We start from the raw sequence: 19,413 nt of genomic DNA, 5'->3' as shown, positions 1-19,413 counted from the left end.
CAGTCAGGCAGACGGGTTCGTCTGCATGCTCATCCTGACCACCGGTTACTGTGTGATAGACACCTGAGTTACCTGCCCTCTGCCCGCTTGCTCAGCCCACTCATTCACGCAGTAGGTATTCCTTGAGCATCTACTACAAATTACACTGACCCTGGGGAAACAGCTGCCAGAAAGCAGCCCACAGCTGTGTCAGGGAGAGTCGGCAGGTAACGATGACAAGCCAGGTGGTGATGAGTGCTGTGAGGACAAAGGACGGGGTTTGCTCAGTGGCCAGGAGGTCATGATGCCAACGCCACAGTTTCATGAGAACTTAATGAGGTGCGACATATAAAGTGGCGTTCGAGGAGTACCTAGTGAGTGCTCAGCAAATGTATGATCTAGAAATCACATTCAGCATGTGATTGTCACATGTCACATGTGAGTGTCACATGTCACTGGTCCTGTATAAGGTAATCTGGAAAATGTGCTTTAAACTGTGTGAGTGTGAAGGGCAAGCGTTCTCCCCCCAAGGCAGTGTGTGGCATTCAGCCATCACTCAGGTCTGTTCCTTGTCCACAGGGGCGAAGTCTTGGCATGCGGGCCCTGTGTCGCACTGCATGGGCACTCAGTGTGCCCCTGGGGAACCGATCCCCTGCCTGGGGAAGGCTGTAGCGTTCATGGGGCAGCCCCTTCACTCATCCTCTAGTCTGTGTGGCATGAGCACTGGCTGGCAAAGAAGTAGCCAATCTTCCGAGTAAGGTCAGTTATCTTACTCAGAAGTACTGCTCAAACACCACAGGGCTGGCGTCCTGTCACAGGGAGTACCATAGACTTCCCTCCACGTGGGGCTGAAGGCTGTCATGTAGTGTGACCACAGGTGGAGGAAGGCTGGCCACCTGCTGATTTGTCCTGGCGGTTAGAATTTGCAGTTGCCTCCACCCGAGGATGTGTGGAATCTTGCTGCGGCCCTCTCCCCCAGGTGGCAGACAGCTACTTGTCATCATTAGGGTGTGAGCAGCGTGAAGCATGCTGTGGTCTCCCAGGACCCCTCTCCAACAAGAGGTAGTTCCTGTCTCAGCAGGACCACAAAACAGGCATCTTTCCAGGGAGCACTTCGCATGGTGCTGGGTTCCTGGCGCCTCTTCTCTCTCTGACACTGTTCCCCCGCCCAGCCAGTGCTCTGGGCCCGAAACTCAGCAAGCTACCAAGTGAAAGCCCCTCTCTCCCCTATCCCTCTCCTGCTCCTGAATGGAAGGGACTCTGCTCAACCTGCCACAAACCCTGGAGCGGGGTCTTTGTTTTTATAGCCCTCCCTGCCTCCTGGCTGCCCCCACCCAGGCAGCCAGTGCCCCTGGATTTCTGACACCCCGCCCTACTCCCACCCCCCGCTGTCACCCTAAAGTCATTGAGGAGTTTTCCATCTAGGGACAAAGGCTTAAACTCCTTCAAAAGCTTCCGGACGTGAGAAAAGCATACGTGTTGCAGCCAACCGAGCCTGGGTGTGGATCCCAGCTCCTGTATTCTCTGGGTCTGTGACATGACCCTTAACTTCTCAGAGCCTCGGTGTTTATCTGGAAAGTGCGAAGCTGCTGCTTCAAAGTGAAGTAGAGTAGTGTTGACCCGTGTCCAGCACTTAGCAGAGCTCCTGCCACATGATACAAACATGTAGTAAATGTTAGCTTTCCCACTTTTTCCTTTTCTGGAAAATGGGAGAGTAGAGCTGCTGAGTATTAGAGATGCCGTGTAAGAAGTCACTCTGGGGGATGCCTGGGTGGCTCAGCAGTTGAGTGTCTGCCTTTGGCTCTGGGCGTGATCCCAGGGTCCTGGGATCTAGTCCCACATTGGGCTTCCTGCATAGAGCCTGCTTCTCCCTCTGCCTGTGTCTCTGCCTCTCATGAATAAATAAAATATTAAAAAAAAAAAAATGTTACTCTGGGTCCTTCCCCCTCCCTGTGTTTGCTGAACCCTCAGCCTAGGTCCCACTGGTAGCAGAATGGCTGCCACAGGTCCAGGCCTCTTACCAACATCCCTCACCATCCAGGAGAGAGCATCTGGTCGTTTGAATCAACCACTGTGGCCCAGCCCTGTTGCTGCCTTGGTGGCTGGACGTGTCGGTTTCTCTGCAGACACACTGGCAACAAGATTCAAATATCTGGCCTCCAATAACACAGAGCAGACTCTGTCTCACAGGAAAGCTCTCTTGGGATTCCCAGACCGGAAGCTCTGCAGCACACTTGACCACTGACCTGGGCAGAGTTTAAATGCTCCATGTTAGCCACTGAATCTGAACCTGTTGTGTTCCTGCTTCATCCGCCCGTCGCCTGGCGCTGGTTTCTTTGTGTTTCCACGGCAGCTCCACTTGGCCTGTCACAGCTCTCTGCCTAGAGATGCCTTCTGGGCACCTTCCTGCCCAGTCTGTGTCCTCAGCCCACACCTGCGCACTCGTACTTCGTCTGCGGCTTTGGCCTCAGCAGGAAGCCACCCTCTGAACCTGGGGTTTCATTCCGATTGTCTTTGCAGGATGAGCCCAGGCTTCTACAAGAATGTGGTGAAGATTCAGAAGCACGTTACCTTCAACCAAGTGAAAGGCATTTTCGGTTTCACCGACAGTGACTCCATCGGTAAGTGGAGTCCTGTGGCCTGGGGTAAAGCGCTGGCATCTGCCCCTTGGCCCAGATACCTCTCAGGTAGCAATGTTTGCCCCTCACCTCCCCACAGTGAGCCCAGGGGCAGGTCTTCCCAGGACCCAGCAGAGGTGGTGCGATGCCTACAGTCCCATTTCTGGGCCTTGGGGTTGCACTTTGAGGACCATCTGTCGGCCTCTCACCCACTAAGAGGTTTAAAAGGAAGAAAGAAAAGGGTGGGGGTGACGAGTTCCTTTGCATGCTCATGAGGTCCCAGCCAATGTGGGCGCCTCTGATGGAGGCCCAGGGGCTAGAGGAGGACCTCCCCTGATGGTCAGGAGCCTCTCTTTACCTGGTAAGAGGATGGGCTTGACCCATAGAGCCCACCCTGCCCACCCTCACAGTCCTGTGACTTGGCCTCCTGCACACACACTCTTAGGTCCCTCTCCATATACTTCTGTGCCTGTCAGACGCGTCAGCTTTCTCTTTCTAGATCCTTAGCTCCTGAAGCAAAGAATTGATCCCTGAGACTTGTGGGCCTCCTAATCCCCTCCCCTACTTTGTTTTTGGAATACAGTTCCAGGCCAAGCAGCTGCAAGCCCAGGACAGCATCCCGGCCTGTGCCTGCCAGTTTGCCCTCTGGGAGGGGGCACATCCCAGGGCCCTGTCAGTGAGGGACCTTCCAGGACAAGTGCAGAGAGAAAAGCCATGGAGAGGCCTCACTGGGAGGCTCTTCACATGAGCAAGACCCTTTTCTTTGATGTTTCAGTCAGATTAATTCCTGACAGTTGGGGCATAAACCCTGTGCTTTTGAATGGGTTTTTATCCATGGAATGCTGCTTTTTAATGGGAAGATATCTCAGGGAAGGTGGCCCTCGGCAAGTAGGGAGACAATAGACCTATAAATAGCTGCACACACTGTGCTGCCAGACAGCCGGGATTGAGTTCTGGCCCAGCCAGCTGCTTGCTGTGAACAGTCCGAGCCTGAATGTCCACATCTGTAAAATGGGGGCTGTGTGGCACTTCTTCCTAGAGTTGTGAGCAGTAGATAAGCCTGGTGAAGCCCCTGAGCACAGAGCCTGGCACCCACACACGGAATGGCCCCCATGGCTGTGTGTTTTAACAGGGTGCTAGTGGTGGTGGCAGGCATTCACTTGGTACCCCAGAGAATGACAGGAACCCAAAAATGGGATGTCCCTGAAGTAGGGAGAAGACCCCTGCTAGGAGAAAATATCACAGAGGCAGGACTTTCAGGGGAGAAGAGAAGCTATGCCCCAGAATTAGTCCTGTAGCACCAGGCCGGCCCCGCAAATGCCTGGGTGTACCCACATAGCACGGCGGGTGTGGGCTGGCCCAGCACCACTCGTCAGAGGTTACATGAAGGTCAGGGCCCTTTGACCACTTGTGCGGGCCAAAGCAAATAGCAATAGCTGTGTTAACAGCAACATCCAAAATACTGAAAACAGATTTAGGTACCAGGGTATCGTAATTTATAGTAATTAAAGGTGAGAAACAAACCATGTGCCCATAGATAGAAACTGTCTCAACACTACAGGACACCTTTACAGGACAGAGGGTGTTTAATAACCACATCGTAAATGTCACCGAGTGAGGGAAGGGGTAAGGAAAAAGCTAGATAGAGCATAATCACAACAGAAATGCAGAGAGAAATTAAGGAAACCTGAAAGGAGGCCCACCCTGGGACTGTAGATTTGTCTCTCCTCCCTACTGTTCTGTGGTTTCAGATTCTCTTGAGTGATGATCACATCTCTAAAGGGGAGAACACCTATTCGTGTTCATCCCTTTTGCTGGATGAATTAACCAAAACAGGAATTGGTGTCGTCCGTAAAAATATTTTGTTTACGCTTTCAGGGAAGATCAGCTTTCCTGCCATCCAGGCCGCCCCCTCATTCAGCAACTCATTCCCTCAGATCTTCCGAGACAGGACAGACATCCAGTGCCTCATCCCGTGTGCCATCGACCAGGTCAGGAGGCAGAGTGAGGTGGTCCTCGGTCTGGGGCGCTGCACTCTTGGATGGGAAAGGAGGTTTTAAAAGGTGTTGGGCGGGGGGCAATCCTGTTAGCGAGTTGGGGGCCCGGGAGCATCCCGTGGTGCCAGCTGTCCTCAGAGGTCCCTCTCTTCCCCCAGGATCCTTACTTCAGGATGACAAGAGACGTCGCCCCCAGGATTGGCTACCCTAAACCAGCCCTGCTGCACTCCACCTTCTTCCCAGCCCTGCAGGGGGCCCAGACCAAGATGAGCGCCAGCGACCCCAACTCTTCCATCTTCCTCACAGACACCGCCAAGCAGATCAAGACCAAGGTGAGCACTGCCCAGGGCGGAGGGGCAGCCTGTGTACACAGGGCGGAACACGCCCCACAGACCTGCACACACACGTGTCCATCCAGCCTGCTCCGCCACAGCATTGGGTTCCAGGATCAGTGGCTGCTGCCTGCGACCTTGAGGTGGCCTGTCCCTGGTCCCACCCTGCTCCCAGACTTCAATTTATTCTGTGTCCTTTCATTTAGGGAAAACCTTGGATTTTCCTTCTTTTTTGTCTTCTCTGCGTTTCTCACAAACACTCTGCTCTGGAAGCTAAGTCATGGCAGTTTTCTTTAAAGTAAATGATAGAAAATATTCCAGTACGTTTGAGCAACAGCCGTAGTCCAGCAAATGGACCAGGTGCTTTATGTTTTCTGGCTTTATTTCTTACGGGGGGGTGGGGGGGGATAGTGGTGAGTGCCTTTAGAGGGATGAGGGCCAGAGAGGATGACCAGCTTGACCAAGGTGGGGCTTAGGGGCCACATGTTCTCATGGAGACTGGGAGTGGGAGGGTGCCCTTCAACAGGACAGCCCTGTCCAGCCCAGCATGCAGCAGGCGCTCAACAAATATTTGTCCAGTCACCAAAGAAATGAGAATTAGGAATTTGTTTGAGCTTTTTTCTTTCCCAGGGCCCTGTTTCTGTTGCTCGGGGCTGAACTGCCAGTACAGGTACAGTCCCCCCGCTGTCCCACAAAGCTGTCGACATTCTATTTGGAATCAAGTGTGTGTTTGTGGGTGAGACGTTTACAGCGGAAGTGACCAAATCTATTTGAGTTGTGTAAGGCAACCCTCTGAGTCACTGCCCCTGACCCTTCCGAAGTTCCTAGCAGGTTCTGGTTGACAATAGGGAATGTCCAAACCCTCTTCCAGGAAGTGGCCACCGCCAACTCTCTTGGAAGCCGGTATATTTAGGGCTTTTTCTTCCCCTTTCACTACTTGCTGGAAGTTCCAAAGCATGGAGTACAAAAGAGAGAGAAAGGCTTCTCTTCTCTCCAGAAGAGAAGGCATTTTGTTTGCATTTTTAGTTGTTTTAAAGAAGTTATTTTTGGGTCTGCCACATTTTTTCTTTTTTTCTTTTTTTTTTTTGTTTTTTTGTTTTTTTGTTGCCACATTTTCCCCACTCAGGGACCAGCAAGACCCCAAGGGCAGAGTGGGCAGTGAGCATGAAGTCAGGAAGCACACAGCTACAGAGGCCACCAGGGTTGTGAGCAGCCTGTGAGGCAGGACAGGATCTGGCCAGGCCCTTGTTCTCAGTTCCCACGCCCACCCTCTACTCCAGAATCAGCCTCCACACCGGCCAGGGGCAGGACATCTGCTCTAGCCCTCCCAAAAATAACACCAGTAGCCTTTGCTGCGTCACCACATGCTCGCCCATGTAATCTCAGAGTCCTGACAACCGCCTGGGGAGCCGTGTCTGTCCTGTAGGCAATGAAACCAAGACTCAGAGGGCCCAGGCAGCTTCCTACATCCACTACTTGGTTGTGGGCACCAGAATGCAGCTACCAGGATCCAAAATGACGGAAGCAAGTGAGAGTGGTGAGGCTGGCACCGGAACCCACTCCCTGGCTGCACAGGCCCTCCTGTGGCCTGGAGTCAGGAGCCCCAGGTTGTCTGCACCCTGCCGTTTCACTGCCTTTGGCCAGTGTCCTTGCTGTCCTGGGAGACCTCTGCGAAGTGGGCGCAGCTGTACTGATTTCATAGATTCGAGACAAGGCTCTCATGAGACAGCGTATAACAAGTGTCTGTGAGCCGTAAAGTGCTGCCCAGATCGAAGAATTTAGTTCAGAATGACGACCTGGTCAGCTCCTTTGCAGTAGAGGCCAACACAGGCCGGAGGCTGTGGCACGGGCCGGCCTGAGCCCGCCCAGCCGGTACCTCCTGCAGGCAGCCTTGGAGTGTGGAGCTCCCTCTTCTGCGACGTGTCTGTAGCACAGTGCACCAGCCTGGCCGCCCACTTGTGATTTCTGATCACAAGACCCTTTTAGTGGCCACTCGGCCCTGAGGCTGGGAGCTCCTGCACCCCAGCTCAGCTGTCCCCTTGGATGGTAGCAGCCAGAGCACACCAGCTCTTGGAGTTTGGTGGTTGAATCAGGTTCTCCCGTCGCCCCTCAGCCCAGACAGCCTGGCTACGCATAGTTTCCTTTTACGCCAGATCATACTGGTTGTGGTACATGTCACTTGCTCTGTCATTGTGGATCCTGGTAGCTGCATTCTAGTTCCCATAGCCAAGGCTGCTCCCCACACCAACCCAAACCCAGTGAGTGAGGCCCCAGCAGCACTGCGGAGTGGCCAGTCCAACACCAGGCAAACGTAAAGCTACTGTCAGAAGACTGGTGTCCCAGGAAGGGTCAGCCCGGCTCTGCCATTCACTGCTCCATCCAGGAAGTCCTTGACACTGTGCCCCATTTGCACATGTAAGGTGGCGAAAGCAATACGGAAGTCACTGGGGTGTTGGGAATTAAAGGATGTCGTAACGGTGATGCCCACCATTCATGGCACATCTTTGTGCCATCATTCCCGAGGGGCTCGCCCAGGGAGGAGTAGTGTGTGGGTGCCAGCGGCATCCACGCATCCTAGAAAACATACAGTAGGCCCGCCTTTCCTCATCTTGCCCTCAGACCAGCACCAGGAACCGTCCCGGGGCCCTCGGGTCTCCTTCAGATCCAGCCCCTGGAGCCCGGGAAGCTCTGTTCTCAGGACTTGCTTCCTAGCCCTGGAGTGTATTCCCTGAGGCCCAGGAAGAGGCCCCCGTCAGCCCCCAGCCCCTGGCCAAGGGCGCCAGAGCTCGGGAGAGCCCAGAACCGGCACTTTCTCTTCCTGGTTGTAGTCTCCATAGTTCTTGCGGTTTGCTTGTGTTGGATTTATTTTACAATTTGCTCTGTTTTGTGAAGGAGAGGGAAGACGAACGTGCACTTGTCTTTATTCTGCTCTCCCAGCGTCCTGCCGTCAGCACTTTCCCTTCACGGGGCGCACGGAACAGGGGCTCCCACCAGAGGGGTGGGTTTCTCTGGCCTCCCCACTGTCGACCTGCCGCTGTCTGTGCCCCGGAGCATCTAGTTAGTGATTTGTTCTGAGGTCCTGGGGAGGAGGAATAATCATCTCAACCTGGGAACCGACAGTTCCACCCACGCTTTTCCCCATTAACGGAAAATAGGGTGACATTTGTACATAGTGGGTCTCGCATGCTCGTGGAAGAAGGTTGAGGACACTGTCGTTTTTGGCTTTTCTTCTCTCTCCCCTTAGCCCTGCTTTCTCCACGATACCTTCAGTGATTCCAAAAACCATTGTGCTAGTTTCTGAGCCTATTTTTCAGCCCCCAAAACTGCCTATTTTGAGGTGGGGCTGCCTGCAGGCACTGTCTCCCTTTGCACTTCTGGGCTCTGCTCTCCCTTTTGAGCCCCATCCTTGTGGCTCCCATTCTCCCTTCCTCGGCAGAGAAGGCAGCAGCGACCCTTCCCAGTTGGTCTCTTTTACCCTAAAGGTGGTTTGTGTCCACCCATCACCTGAGGACCCTTCCTGCACGTTTCAGCATGGGCAGTGCTTTGGCTTTCCCAGCTCTGTCCTGTGTTTCTTGGGGGGTGGGGTTCAGAATGCGTCCGCCCTCCTTTCCCTGCTTCTCTTCGGTTAGCACCTTCAGTGCCACTTCTCTTCAGTGGCACATACACTGGCTTGACAGACAGGGAGGAACAGTTTGTGGGGCTGCCCCTCCCGACTGTGCACCCCAACCTCCCTGCCCTGGGAGTCACTGGCCCAACTGCAACACTCAGCTCCCAGCCAGTTTCCACGCACATGGCAGCCCCAACCAACTAGCATCTCTGCTCTTGCTGGCGCAGGTCAACAAGCATGCGTTTTCTGGAGGCAGAGACACCATCGAGGAGCACAGGCAGTTTGGAGGCAACTGTGACGTGGACGTGTCCTTCATGTACCTGACCTTCTTCCTCGAGGATGATGACAAGCTTGAGCAGATCAGGAAGGTGAGCCCGCAGGCTGCAGGGTCCAGCTGGCCCCTGGCTCTCTCACGTGGGACATGAGGAGTGGTGGGAGCCCCTCAGGGCCTGGGCCTCGGGGGAGGTCCAGCTGCCTTCAGCCACGCGCCAGGGAGCCTCGGGACAGCTAGTTCACAAAGGAAAGCACAGGCTGCAGTGCAGTGGCCACCCACAGCAGTCTCCCCTTGCTGGACACCACAGACAAGTACATCCAAACAAGACAGAATCAAAGCTAAAACAACTCCCCCACCTAGTGAGCGGGGCCTGTGTTGTGGTGTCAGCAGGTGCTTCAAGGCTCACCCGGGTGAGGCAAGTGTCCTGGTGCTGCCTCTTGGCGTGCGGTCTGGGGGAGAAGTATGAAGGGCCCAAAGGATATCTGTAGCCTTTGCCTCGGGTTTTCCAGTCCTCAGAATCTTGCCCACGTAGCAGTCCTAAGAGAGAACTCTCCATAGGAACATGTTTAAAACTGATTACAGTGAAAAATTCAGATCAGACCGTACAGCACCGGGAGGCGGAGAAGCTGGCAGGGCGGGAGGGGGCAGCCGGGCGTCCGGTGTGGGGACGGCGTGGGCAGTCGGTGGGAGTCGTGGCCCCTCATCAGTCGGGGTCCTCGGCATTGTAAGAAAAGCAGAGTTTGAGGTGCAGTTTCTTGTACTTCTGAGCGCAGCCCTGCACCAGGCTTCGCATGGGTGCCGCAGGCTGGGCTGGCGCCCGGAGGAGGTGAGGGGCCCAGGCGCGTGGGGCGGCTTGTCATCGTGGTCTGTCTCCTCCGGGGCAGGATTACACCAGCGGCGACATGCTCACTGGTGAGCTCAAGAAGACACTCATCGAGGTTCTGCAGCCCTTGATCGCCGAGCACCAAGCCAGGCGCAAGGAGGTCACCGACGAGATAGTGAAAGAGTTCATGACTCCCCGGAAGCTGTCCTACGACTTTCAGTAACGCTCCTTTTATATGTGCTTATAAAGAGATGTAATTTACCAGTAATTCCAGCCCAGTCAAATCAGCACGACCCGTAGGCTCTGCCACACGGTAATTACTGGCCTGGTGTCTGTAAGCCCTGTGTGCGTATCAGTACTGTTTCCTCCCGTGACGTCCTCCTTTCTGTCTCCTGTGGGCAAAACCTGTGGGGGTTTTGGGGTGATCGGGTGCCACCTAACATTTCGTGGTCAGACAGTCCAGCTGGAGTCTCTCCCACAGAGCAGTCCCCACGTGTGGGACCTCTGGCTCCCTGTCCCCTGGCCAGTCTGTGGGGTCCACAGGACAGCTCCTGCCGTTCCCCACGTTCTCTTCAAACCTGCTCTCTGGAAGAATATGGAGTCTGTATGTACCTGGAATCTAAACGGCATTATCGTAAATTAAAACATGTTTTGGAAAGTGTACGTGGGGGAGTATAACGGGCACAGATGTATTTCAGCCCGTGTCTAAAAAGACTTAAGAGAAGAATTGGCAGCTGATAGCTTTGTGATGTGTTTGGCTGAGAGCACCCCCAGCTCGAAAGCTGCTTTTCATGTGGAATATTGGCCCGAGTTGGCCGGGCTTTGTTAAATTGAGCTTTCTGTGGGCAAGACTCCAGTTCACTTACCACGCTCCACACCATGCATGTACCGCACTCCAGAAATCATGCTTCTCCCTGAATATACTAATACTTGGTTTCCACCAGATAATCCTCCACACTCCGCCCTGAAAGCCAGTGGCCACTTCACGCTGGTTGTGCCAGATGCTGAGGGGTCTGTTGTCTTTGCAGATGCTTTTGTTTTGACACTTGACTGGCGAGGAAGTCTCTCTGCACAGAGCAGTGCCCTGGGGCAGGTGGATGTAGCTAGAAAGTGCGGCAGCCCTCAAAGCCCTGAGCGGCACGTCCACGGGAGGCCTGGTTAATCGTGCGCCCTGTGGAGTTTGGAAAAGCAGAAGACCTATCTCAGGGAAGGCCCTTGGTTGAGGTGTCTGTGCTTTCTGGAGGTGCAGGGTCCACTCCCTCATGTCACTTGTTGGCGTGAATAAACTTCCTTCAGTCCTGCGTGTGTGGCCGTTCTCTGTTGGGGATTCAAGGAGGGAGCAAGCCCCTGTGCTGCACCTGCTGCCGAGCGCTGTGGGCCGTGCAAGGGCGGCCCTTGAGTCCTCCAGGCCACCTGGGAGTGATGTGTCTCAGTGAGCAGCTGTCCTCCGCAGACAAGGGCGTGGCCACGGGGTGGGCAGCGGCGGGGCTGGGTGGTGCGGGAGCCAGACTGGGGTCTGAGCTTAGCTGCCCGTCCAACCGAGGCCCTGCCAGGATGGGCCCTACGCTCCCTCTCCCTGCCCAGCCTCACTTGCCGGTGGGGAAATGGAGGCTCAAGAGAGGGCAGTGGGATTTGTCCAAGGCCACACTGTGTTTGTGACAGAGCAGGCCTGTCCTGCCTCTTGCTGTCTCCACACACACACAGACGGACCATTTGACAAATGAGGGCACCAAGGGTCCCACCCTGGGAGGTGCTCAGGTACCAGTGTGTGGCACAGCCTCATCCGTCTCCTCCCCCACCTCAGCGCCCACTGACCAGAGCCCCAGTCCGGTTCCAGTTCACCTGGTGGCTGTGGCCCTCCTCAGCTAAAGGACATCCCATCACTCCCTGCCCCCATATCCCGGGTGTGCTGTGCAGATAAAACGAGGGGCCACATGGCAAGTCCTCAGGGCAGCAGGGCAGCAGTGGCTGTCGGCATTGGGGCCACAGGAGGGAGGGGCTGTGGCCCCTCACAGGCCAGCTCCTCCCACATAGGCTGTGTGACTTTGGGCAGGCCACCTAACCTCTGGGGACCCCCACCCCCTCCCTGGAGCAGAAGACTAATGATACCTCATGTTTCAGCCTTAGCCGCAGCAGCAGATCCCTGGCTCAGAGGTCAGGTGACTCAGAATGGTCACTGCTGGGAAGGGCCACAGCCACTTCCAGTCCCCAGTTTGCTGAAAAACAGGATCTAGGGGATCCCCTAGAGATCCCCCAGGTTAGGACCGACCAGTGCAACAGCCCAACAGGTGTTGGCAGGAGGTGTAGCGTGGGGACTCCTGCCAGAGGAGCTCCGATTGCCCTTGTGGGTGGGTCAGGCCCCCACGCCCCAGTCCCCCAGGCTGTGGGGACAGCGGCTGAGCCGTGGCTGGGCACAAGGCACAGTAGACACTGGGAGCACACTGCCAAGGACACACATCAGGACGAGAACAGAAGGGGGCTCCCGGCCATCAGACAAGTCCTGGGGACTTGTGCCCCTAGGCCCCTCCCAGAGGCCCATGATTCTCCCATGGGCCGGAGACTGCCCATTGTCTCCCGCTGGGAATTTCAGGTGCAGCCTGGACTTTGTTACCACAGCCGGATTGATGGGAAGACCCAGCTGGGCCCACCTTCTCTTCCCCATTTCTAAAGGAGGCCTGGGTCGGCCCTCCGTTGGGCCTTGCCACCTGGAAGCTGTGGGGAGCATGAGGACGTGGGACGTGGGACGTCCTGCAAAGCCATTTGCTCACCATGGGCGGGGCCAGCTGCTCAGTGACCGGGAGTCCCCACGCTCCCCAGCTGTGCCCGGCAGAGCCCAGAGCACTGCCCAGAACTCTCCTCCCAAGGCTAAAGCAAACAGGCCCCCCGGTCTTCTTGCCAAAAGTGGATCTGGGGGTCAGGGTTTTGATGACCTAGCAACCTTTCGGTAGCACCTGGCTGGAACAGCATCTTTAACTTGTTAGCACCTGGCTAGACTGTGTCTTTAACTTGCAACCGGATGAACTTTTAGGAATCTAGAGCAGGGCTTCATTGCACACCCCCTGAGCACCTACTATGTGCTAGGCCCTGTGCCGGAGAGTCCAAATCAGACCCGTGCTGCCCTCAGACAGCTCACAGTCTTGGGTGGAACGGGATGATGGGTGGCGGGCAGATGAGGGACCCCACAAGGAGCCAGGGCCCCGTGGGAGCCTGAAAAGCAGCCTTGTGGTCAAGCAGGGAGAGCTTCCTGAAGGAGGTAATGCCTGGGATGTGGAATCAGAGGAGGGAAGGGTGTTCCTGGAGGAGAGCTCTAGGTGTGAGCAAACGCTTGGGTCAGTGGGACAGGAGGGCCCACCCTGTGTCCTGGGAGAGAGTTGTGTTGAGCCAGAACTGGTCCCTCAGTCCAAAGACATGGCCAAGGCCAGCATCAGTGAGTATGATGGAGGCAGGTGTTGGCTGGCTTTGCCAGAGGGCTGTACCTGCCAGCCCTGGTCCCGATGTTCCCCCCCCCCCCCCCCCCGTTACTGGAAGCCACGTGGTGCCACCAAGAGGACTTCGGAAGTGTGGGTGTGAGGCCCCCACCACCCCTGCCGCGGAGGGCAGGCCAGCCCCGTCTCTGAGCTGTCCGCTCACCTGGTGTCAGGCGGTTGTGATGACCTGCGTGAGGGACCGGCCCCCAGCAGTGCTCAGGACACACCCCCTCCCGCCCCACTCCAGGCCCCTGTGGAAAGGTGGCTCACGGCCAATTGTCCGGGCAACCGAGGGGCCAGGAACTGGAACGGGCTGGAACCCAGTTTCTCTCAGAAAGGGGTGGGTTTGGGATGGGGCTGCTGAGGAGAGCAAGCCTCACGCTGAAGACGGAGTGGCCTCCCATGGCAGGGCTCAGCGCCCCGAAAGCCCAGTGGGGGGAGCCAGCCCGAGTGCAGGGCCTCGGTGTGCCTGTCTGTGTAGTGGGGACATTGGCCACACCGGTCTGGAGGGCTCGGCCTCTGAGGATAAGCCGGCGGCCCGCCCCACAGAGCACAGAGCACCACTGAGCAGGCCCGAAGGTGGTTTATTGTCACAGCTCCCCGCTGAGTCTCTGGGACCCCCCATCAGGACAGGGTGCGTGAGCAGGCCCGGCGCCACGCTGGCCATGCGGGCCGGCCAGCGCCGTCTCTGAGCAGCCTGCTGCAGGGGAGCAAGCCGAGGAGAGCCGAGTGGGGGCCTCGCGGGGAGGGCGGCCAGTGGGCGGCCGGCAGGGGTGACGAGGGAGCTGTGACTCCGACGGCATGCTCAAACCACTCCGAGCGACGGCCCACTCCTCCCTGGCTCCAGCGACCCTCAGGCCAACCCCAGGCTGGTGGCAGATGGGCCCCTCGACGTCCTCGGGGTGCGTAGCCGGGCAGGCGAAGCCCCGAGCACGGCTGATCTGGGTGTCCCGGCGGCTCAGTGGGGCCCAGACCCCAACACGCTCTGCGCCTCCGCCAGCACTACGACGTCCGGGAGCCGCTGGCGGGTTGGCGCCGGGGGCGTCGGGCTGGCTACGTGGACAGGCCCCGGATGAGCCTCAGCACGGCCTCGTAGGTGACGAAGACCACCATGTTGACGGGGAAGGCGCGGCAGCAGTTGAGCGTCAGCCCCTTGAAGAGGACGCGCGGCCCCTCCTCGCGGACGCTGGTCACCACGCAGTGCAGGAGGCCCCGGTAGCGCCGCTGGCCCTGCCCGTCCGCCTGCAGGCGCGACTTGATCACGTCCATGGGGGTGGCCACGGCCCAGGCCAGGACCCCGGCGCAGCCCCCGGCCAGCAGCACGCCCAAGACATCTGCGGGGGAGGGGGGTGCCGAGCGCCTCAGCCGCCCGCCAGAGCGGGGGGGCCAGGGCAGGGCCTGCGTGACCCGCGCAGAGCTCCCCACCCTGGGAGGCGCCGCGCCTGCTCTCCCGGCCCGATCCCCGCTGTGCCTGTCCCCCGTCTGCAGGCCCCGGGCCCCCACTCACCTGGCTGGCTGTGGCCAGCGGGGGTGAGCTGCTCGCAGAGGATGGTGTAGGACAGGAAGTAGGTGGCGAAAGAGTGGCCGTCCCGGAAGAGCAGGGCCGAGCTGCCCTTGTAGAGACCCCGCAGCCCCTCCTCACGGGCCACCGTGGCCAGGCAGTGCAGTGGCCCTCGGTACTTGGGCCCGGGCACCGAACCCGCAGGGGGCGCAGGACACATGGGGGGCGCGGCCGAGGGCCCCGAGGCCGAGGGGCGCCACTGCTGCGTCTGCGTCTGCAGCCGGACCTTGGCCACCTCGGTGGGCGAGGTCAGGAACACCTGCAGTGGGAGTGGGGGGCACCTAAGGAGACGCCCGCGGGCCGGGCCTCCCTTAGCCTCTCGCTGCCCGCGGAACCCCCGGGGGGCTCGGACCCCAAGAAGCCGCCGCTGGCCCGGCCGTCCCGGAGCAGCAGGGCTCAAAGCCAGTGCTCGCTGTTGCAGCACGCTCCGCGGGCACAGGGCGGCCTCCATACACGAGGGGAGTCGTGCAAACACGTGTGACTCAGGCGCGTGGGAGTGGTTATCACATAATTAATATGCGAATGTCACGCGTGTATTATGTAACGGATGTAAGCTTTTAGTGTAAGAATAACACAATACTAAATACTTAATAACGATAACATCGTCCTACTAATGTTACTAACAGCGCCGGCTGGGGGCCTGACACCCCTCACCCTCGGGATCGCCACCACGCCTCTTAACGGGTGAAGAGACCAGAAGCCCAGAGAGGCTCCCCAGCTTCTTGCCCCAGGTCACGCAGCTGCCGAGAACCCACTGAGCCCTGACCCACAGCTCCCGGCCCTCAGGAGGTCCATGCGCTGCCCCAGCCTCAGTTTCCCCCTGTGCTGGGCTGGGGGCGCCTCTCGGCCTCTCCCAACCCTGCAGTCCTGAGGTCCCCCGCGCCCCCACCCTACTCACGCGGACCACGCCAGAGGCAAATCCTGACAGCGTGATGTCGGTCTTGGCGGGCTTGGCGTCGGGGCTGCCGTAGCGGAATCGGCAGATGTGCGCGAGGCAGTGGCGGTAGGTGCCAAAGGACACGGACGAGATCAGGGACACGGTGCACACGGGCAGCGAGAGGCCTCGGTAGAAGCCCCGCAGCTGGCGGGCGGACACACAGGACCCGAGGGCCCGAGTCAGGAGGCCCGGCCGGGGAGAGGGCTGGGGCTGGGCCCTGCTCTGGCCTCCCTGGCCGGGGGTCCTCGGGCCCGCCTCCGGCTGCCAAGGCTCTGAGCGTCCCCGCCTGTAAGCTGGGGATCCTAATACTCCACTTCCGAGGTTATGTGAGGGGATGAAGAGACAGAGGGCCAGGCTGGACCTGGGACGGCTATTTGATGAGGAGGAGGAGGAGGACGTTGGATAGCATGCTTTATTGTTGCTGTTTTTGCATTTGTTCACCCCCCGACCAGCATCCCCTGGACCAGGCTCTGAGCTGGGCGCTGGGGACACCTAACGGCTCCACCCGGCACGGCTTTCAAGGGGTGCCCCTCCTCGAGGGGACAAACGCAAACGCCTGAGGTCCCTCCCTGACCATCAGAGGCCCCAGAGGCCACCTGCAGGCCCTCCCCTGAAGGCGGCACCCCCTCTGTGCCGACGCCTGGCTCTCGTCCTCAGAGAAAGCAGCAGGCCATCCGGCAGATGACAGAGCTGAGCCTCCCCTGGGTGGTGGGCGGGCCCGGGGTCTGAGGCCCTGACCGCCTCCTGCCCATTACCCGGGGCCCAGGCCTACCCGCTCTCGGCGATACGTGTCCCACACGCAGTGCCCGATGCCCCTGTACTTGGGCTCTGTCTGGATCTTGACCTGTGAGAGAAGCAGGCTTCAGGGAGGGGTGGGTGCAGGAGACCTGGAGGGCAGCCTAGTCTCAGGGGCCTTCGGGCGGCCGGTGGAGGCCTGGCTGTTGCCGTACCTTCACCGTGTCCAGGGGGTAGCCCACAGCAACACCGCAGACACCTGGAAGGAGGTGCAGGGGAGCAGGTGAGGAGGGAGGCAGGGCCGAACCACAACCCGCTCCCGCTGGCAATCAGCCCACCCGTCTGTCCACACCATGTCTCATCAACCCTGAGCGCGTTGATGCAGAGAAGGAAACGGAGGCTCAGCCAAGCCTCTAGCAGTTCCTCCTGGGTCTTGGCTGGGGAAAGCCAGGGACGCTCCACGGCCTCAGCTCGGGGGCCACATTTTGGGAGAGCCTCTGCCCTGACACCTGCTGGGCCGTGTCTCCAGGCCGGGCAGCCTGTGATGGGCCTGCCTTCCAGCTGCGGGGGGTGTGTGGGGTTGAGGCACAGACCCAGCAAAGGCCAGGAGGTGGGAAAGCCCAGGTCACCCAGGGCTCTGGGAGGGACTGCCTGGAACCACAAGTCTGAGCGGAACAGAGTGGGATGTGAGGCTTCCCAGACCAGGGCCCTCTCCCTGCAGAGGGCCGGGTGCCACCATCCTGTTCTTTCTCCTTTCCTGACACCAGGGCCTCAGTGTCCGAGCTCCCGGCATTGCCATGGGGAGCCCAGAGAGCCACAGATTCCTGGGGTTACATACCCTGAGGGCCACCTGAGGACCATAAGGCCCTTCGGGGCTCTGCCCTGATCACTTGGCATCCCGGGACTCGAGGAATGCACATGAATGAATGATCGAGTGCGGAGTGAGTGAACAAAGCAAATGAAGCAAAGGACCGACTGGATGACTTGGTTCGAATTCCCTCCTTGACCCTCACACAGACCTCACCAAACTCCTACTCGTCCATCAGAGCCCCGCCACGCCATCGCCTCCTCTCTGGAGCCCTCCCTGACCCCTGCATCTGGGCTGCCTCTGTGCTGGAAAACATGTTGATCAGAGTCCCCGTCACGTGGTCTGGCTGCTGTCCCACGCGTGCCATGTCTGTCCTCCACAAGGACAAGCCCAGGTCTGACCTGGCCCGGAGCAGACACGGGACTCGAGAGCCCTTCCTGGCTCCGTGATCTTGGCCAAGTCAAGTCCCCTCTCTGAGCCTCCTCCTTGGGGGGCTGACATCCAGGGCGGCAGCTGGCCTGGGGCCTCAGCAGGGTGCCCGGTGAGGCCAGGGTTCCCGTGTGTCCTGAGTCAGCTCTGCTCCCCCGCCCCGGGGGGAGAGCACCCCACGCCATTCCTGGGAGTATCGACCAGCACCCACTGCTGTTTCGCAAGACCTGCAAGGCCGAGGGGGCCTCACCCAAACAGGCTCCCCGGCTGGAGGATCGAGGGCCCGGTGCGGGGGAGCCCGGCCCCAGCCTGTTTCCCAGCGGGCCGGTTATCTCCCTGGACTCGCCTTTCGCAACCAGCGCTGCCCCCAGGAGGGACAACAGCTTGGGAGGCCAGCAGCCGGGACAGCACAGCCAGCCGCGGGTGGGGGGGCTTGCAGGGCCTCCCCCCTTCCCCGGCCCACCCCCTGCAGCCCGGGTTTCCGGCCCCAGGCCTGCTTGTCCTCACTGTCCACCCCGCCCGGGCCCTCCGTTCCGACGGCAGCTCGGCCACCCTTCCCCACACCGATGGCTGTGAGCCCCCCAACCCCCCCAGCCCCTCCGCCGTGGGCCCCCAGGCCGAGACGTCAGGCCCGTGGGGACCCCCCACCCCGTGCCCCCTCCCAGCATCTGCGGCCGCACCAGGTCCTGACCACTTCCGGCGCCCCTCGAGCCCCCTGCCCTGGGGGGCTACTGTCGGGGCCCAGCACACCCCAGCTCCCCGTCTGTTACCTCCGATGGCTCCAGCGACAAAATCCATGGACGGCACAGGGGTGGGGGAGGCCCTCGGGTCTGCCTGCCTGCCAGCAGTCGTGCCACCGCCGGGGTGGCCTCAACAGCAGCTCGTCAGCTCCCGGGCGACCTTAAATACCGGGGCCGGGGGAGGGACAGGACGCAGGAGCCCGCTGACCAGTGGCGTCGAAGGCAGAGGCCGTGGGGTCAATGCCCAAACCCAGGCACCGGGCAGCTGGACTCCCTCCCACCCCCCGCCCCCCCGACGACCCTTGTCCCAGTGCCCCTGGGACCCAGGTATCAGGAAGTGTGTGAGAGGCCACAGGCTGGCTGTCCACACTGCCTGCGGGGCTGGGCCCCAGGCCCGGTCCAAACACCTCTGGGGACGTCCCCCACCAGGCCCAGGCTCAGGCCTCTGTGGCGTCCTCAGGCCTCCTCTGGGTTCCTCCTGCCCGGGACCCCTCGAAGCTCCATCCTCATTCCCTCAACAAACACCATGTGACCTGGGGGGAGCTGAGGCTGCAGTGAGGTGGCTTAGAGCCCGTCCTGTCCTCAGGGGGCTCCAGCTGGCGGGAGGAAGTGGGGGCGAGCACGGGCAGTTTGCACGAGCCCCCCCTTGCCCCACGGCATGCAAACACCGGTCACAGCCCAGTGTCTGCTCCATGCCCTTCCCGCTGCCCCAGTCCCACGGTCCCACACCGTCCCTGTGCACCCCATCTGTCTGCTGCTCCCCGGGCCCCGCCGGGCCTGTCTCTGCTCGGTCCCCAGCACCCAGCACTGACCAGGGCTCCCTGAGCAAGGGGCCCACAGCTAGGGACCAGAGGCCAGGGCTGCTGACTGGGCCTCTGACTAAGGCCAGGGCCTTCGGAAGGGGAAGGGGCCCCCACAAGAGGCAGCTTCCACCTGCTGGTTCCTTGCAACCCTCGTAAAAAAATCAGTGACCCCTGGCAGCGCGCCCCATCTACCAAGCACCACTCCTTCACCGGCTCCTGGGGTCCTCATCACAGCCCCCGGAGGGAAGCAGGGCTAAGGGTCCCCATCTTACAGATGGAGCCACGGAGGCCAACAAAGGGGAT

General features: G+C 59.5%; 2 protein-coding genes across 10 annotated transcripts in view; one reads left to right on the top strand and one right to left on the bottom strand.

The window, feature by feature from the left end:
* The window catches only part of WARS1 (tryptophanyl-tRNA synthetase 1), a 34,178-nt gene extending 23,247 nt beyond the window's left edge, over window positions 1-10,931 (top strand). For 5 of the 9 annotated variants that reach the window (XM_049113487.1, XM_049113489.1, XM_049113488.1 and 2 more), the window contains 6 exons: window positions 2,500-2,600; window positions 4,476-4,588; window positions 4,753-4,926; window positions 8,761-8,901; window positions 9,692-9,849; window positions 10,659-10,931. In XM_049113487.1, the coding sequence (XP_048969444.1) occupies window positions 2,500-2,600; window positions 4,476-4,588; window positions 4,753-4,926; window positions 8,761-8,901; window positions 9,692-9,849; window positions 10,659-10,680 (709 nt within the window). In that variant the 3' untranslated portion in view covers window positions 10,681-10,931. Of the gene's footprint in view, window positions 1-2,499; window positions 2,601-4,475; window positions 4,589-4,752; window positions 4,927-8,760; window positions 8,902-9,691 lie in introns of all 9 variants that reach the window. The other 4 variants (XM_049113492.1, XM_049113493.1, XM_049113495.1 and 1 more) reach the window with 1 other exon arrangement.
* Window positions 10,932-13,661: 2,730 nt separating this feature from the next.
* Window positions 13,662-18,468, bottom strand: SLC25A47 (solute carrier family 25 member 47). Its single transcript, XM_025443187.3, has 6 exons — window positions 18,338-18,468; window positions 16,546-16,589; window positions 16,368-16,439; window positions 15,557-15,739; window positions 14,605-14,917; window positions 13,662-14,431 (listed from the first exon to the last, which is right to left on the bottom strand). The coding sequence occupies exons 1-6, from the start codon at window positions 18,363-18,365 to the stop codon at window positions 14,151-14,153; spliced, it is 921 nt and encodes a 306-aa protein (XP_025298972.3). The 5' UTR covers window positions 18,366-18,468; the 3' UTR covers window positions 13,662-14,150.
* Between the last annotated feature and the right edge of the window lie 945 nt (window positions 18,469-19,413).

The sequence above is a fragment of the Canis lupus genome, chromosome 8 (genome assembly GCF_003254725.2).
Source record: "Canis lupus dingo isolate Sandy chromosome 8, ASM325472v2, whole genome shotgun sequence".
Lineage (NCBI taxonomy): Eukaryota > Metazoa > Chordata > Mammalia > Carnivora > Canidae > Canis > Canis lupus.
The sequence above is the reverse complement of the archived record's forward strand: the minus strand, read 5'-3'. Positions and strand labels throughout refer to the sequence as shown.

Coding starts and splice junctions, on each gene's coding strand:
- SLC25A47 (XM_025443187.3), bottom strand. CDS start 18,365: ATGGATTTTGTCGCTGGAGCCATCGGAG. Junction 16,590..18,337: donor TGTCGCTGGAGCCATCGGAG/GTAACAGACGGG, acceptor ACCTCCTTCCAG/GTGTCTGCGGTGTTGCTGTG. Junction 14,432..14,604: donor CGCTGGCCACAGCCAGCCAG/GTGAGTGGGGGC, acceptor CCTCCCCCGCAG/ATGTCTTGGGCGTGCTGCTG.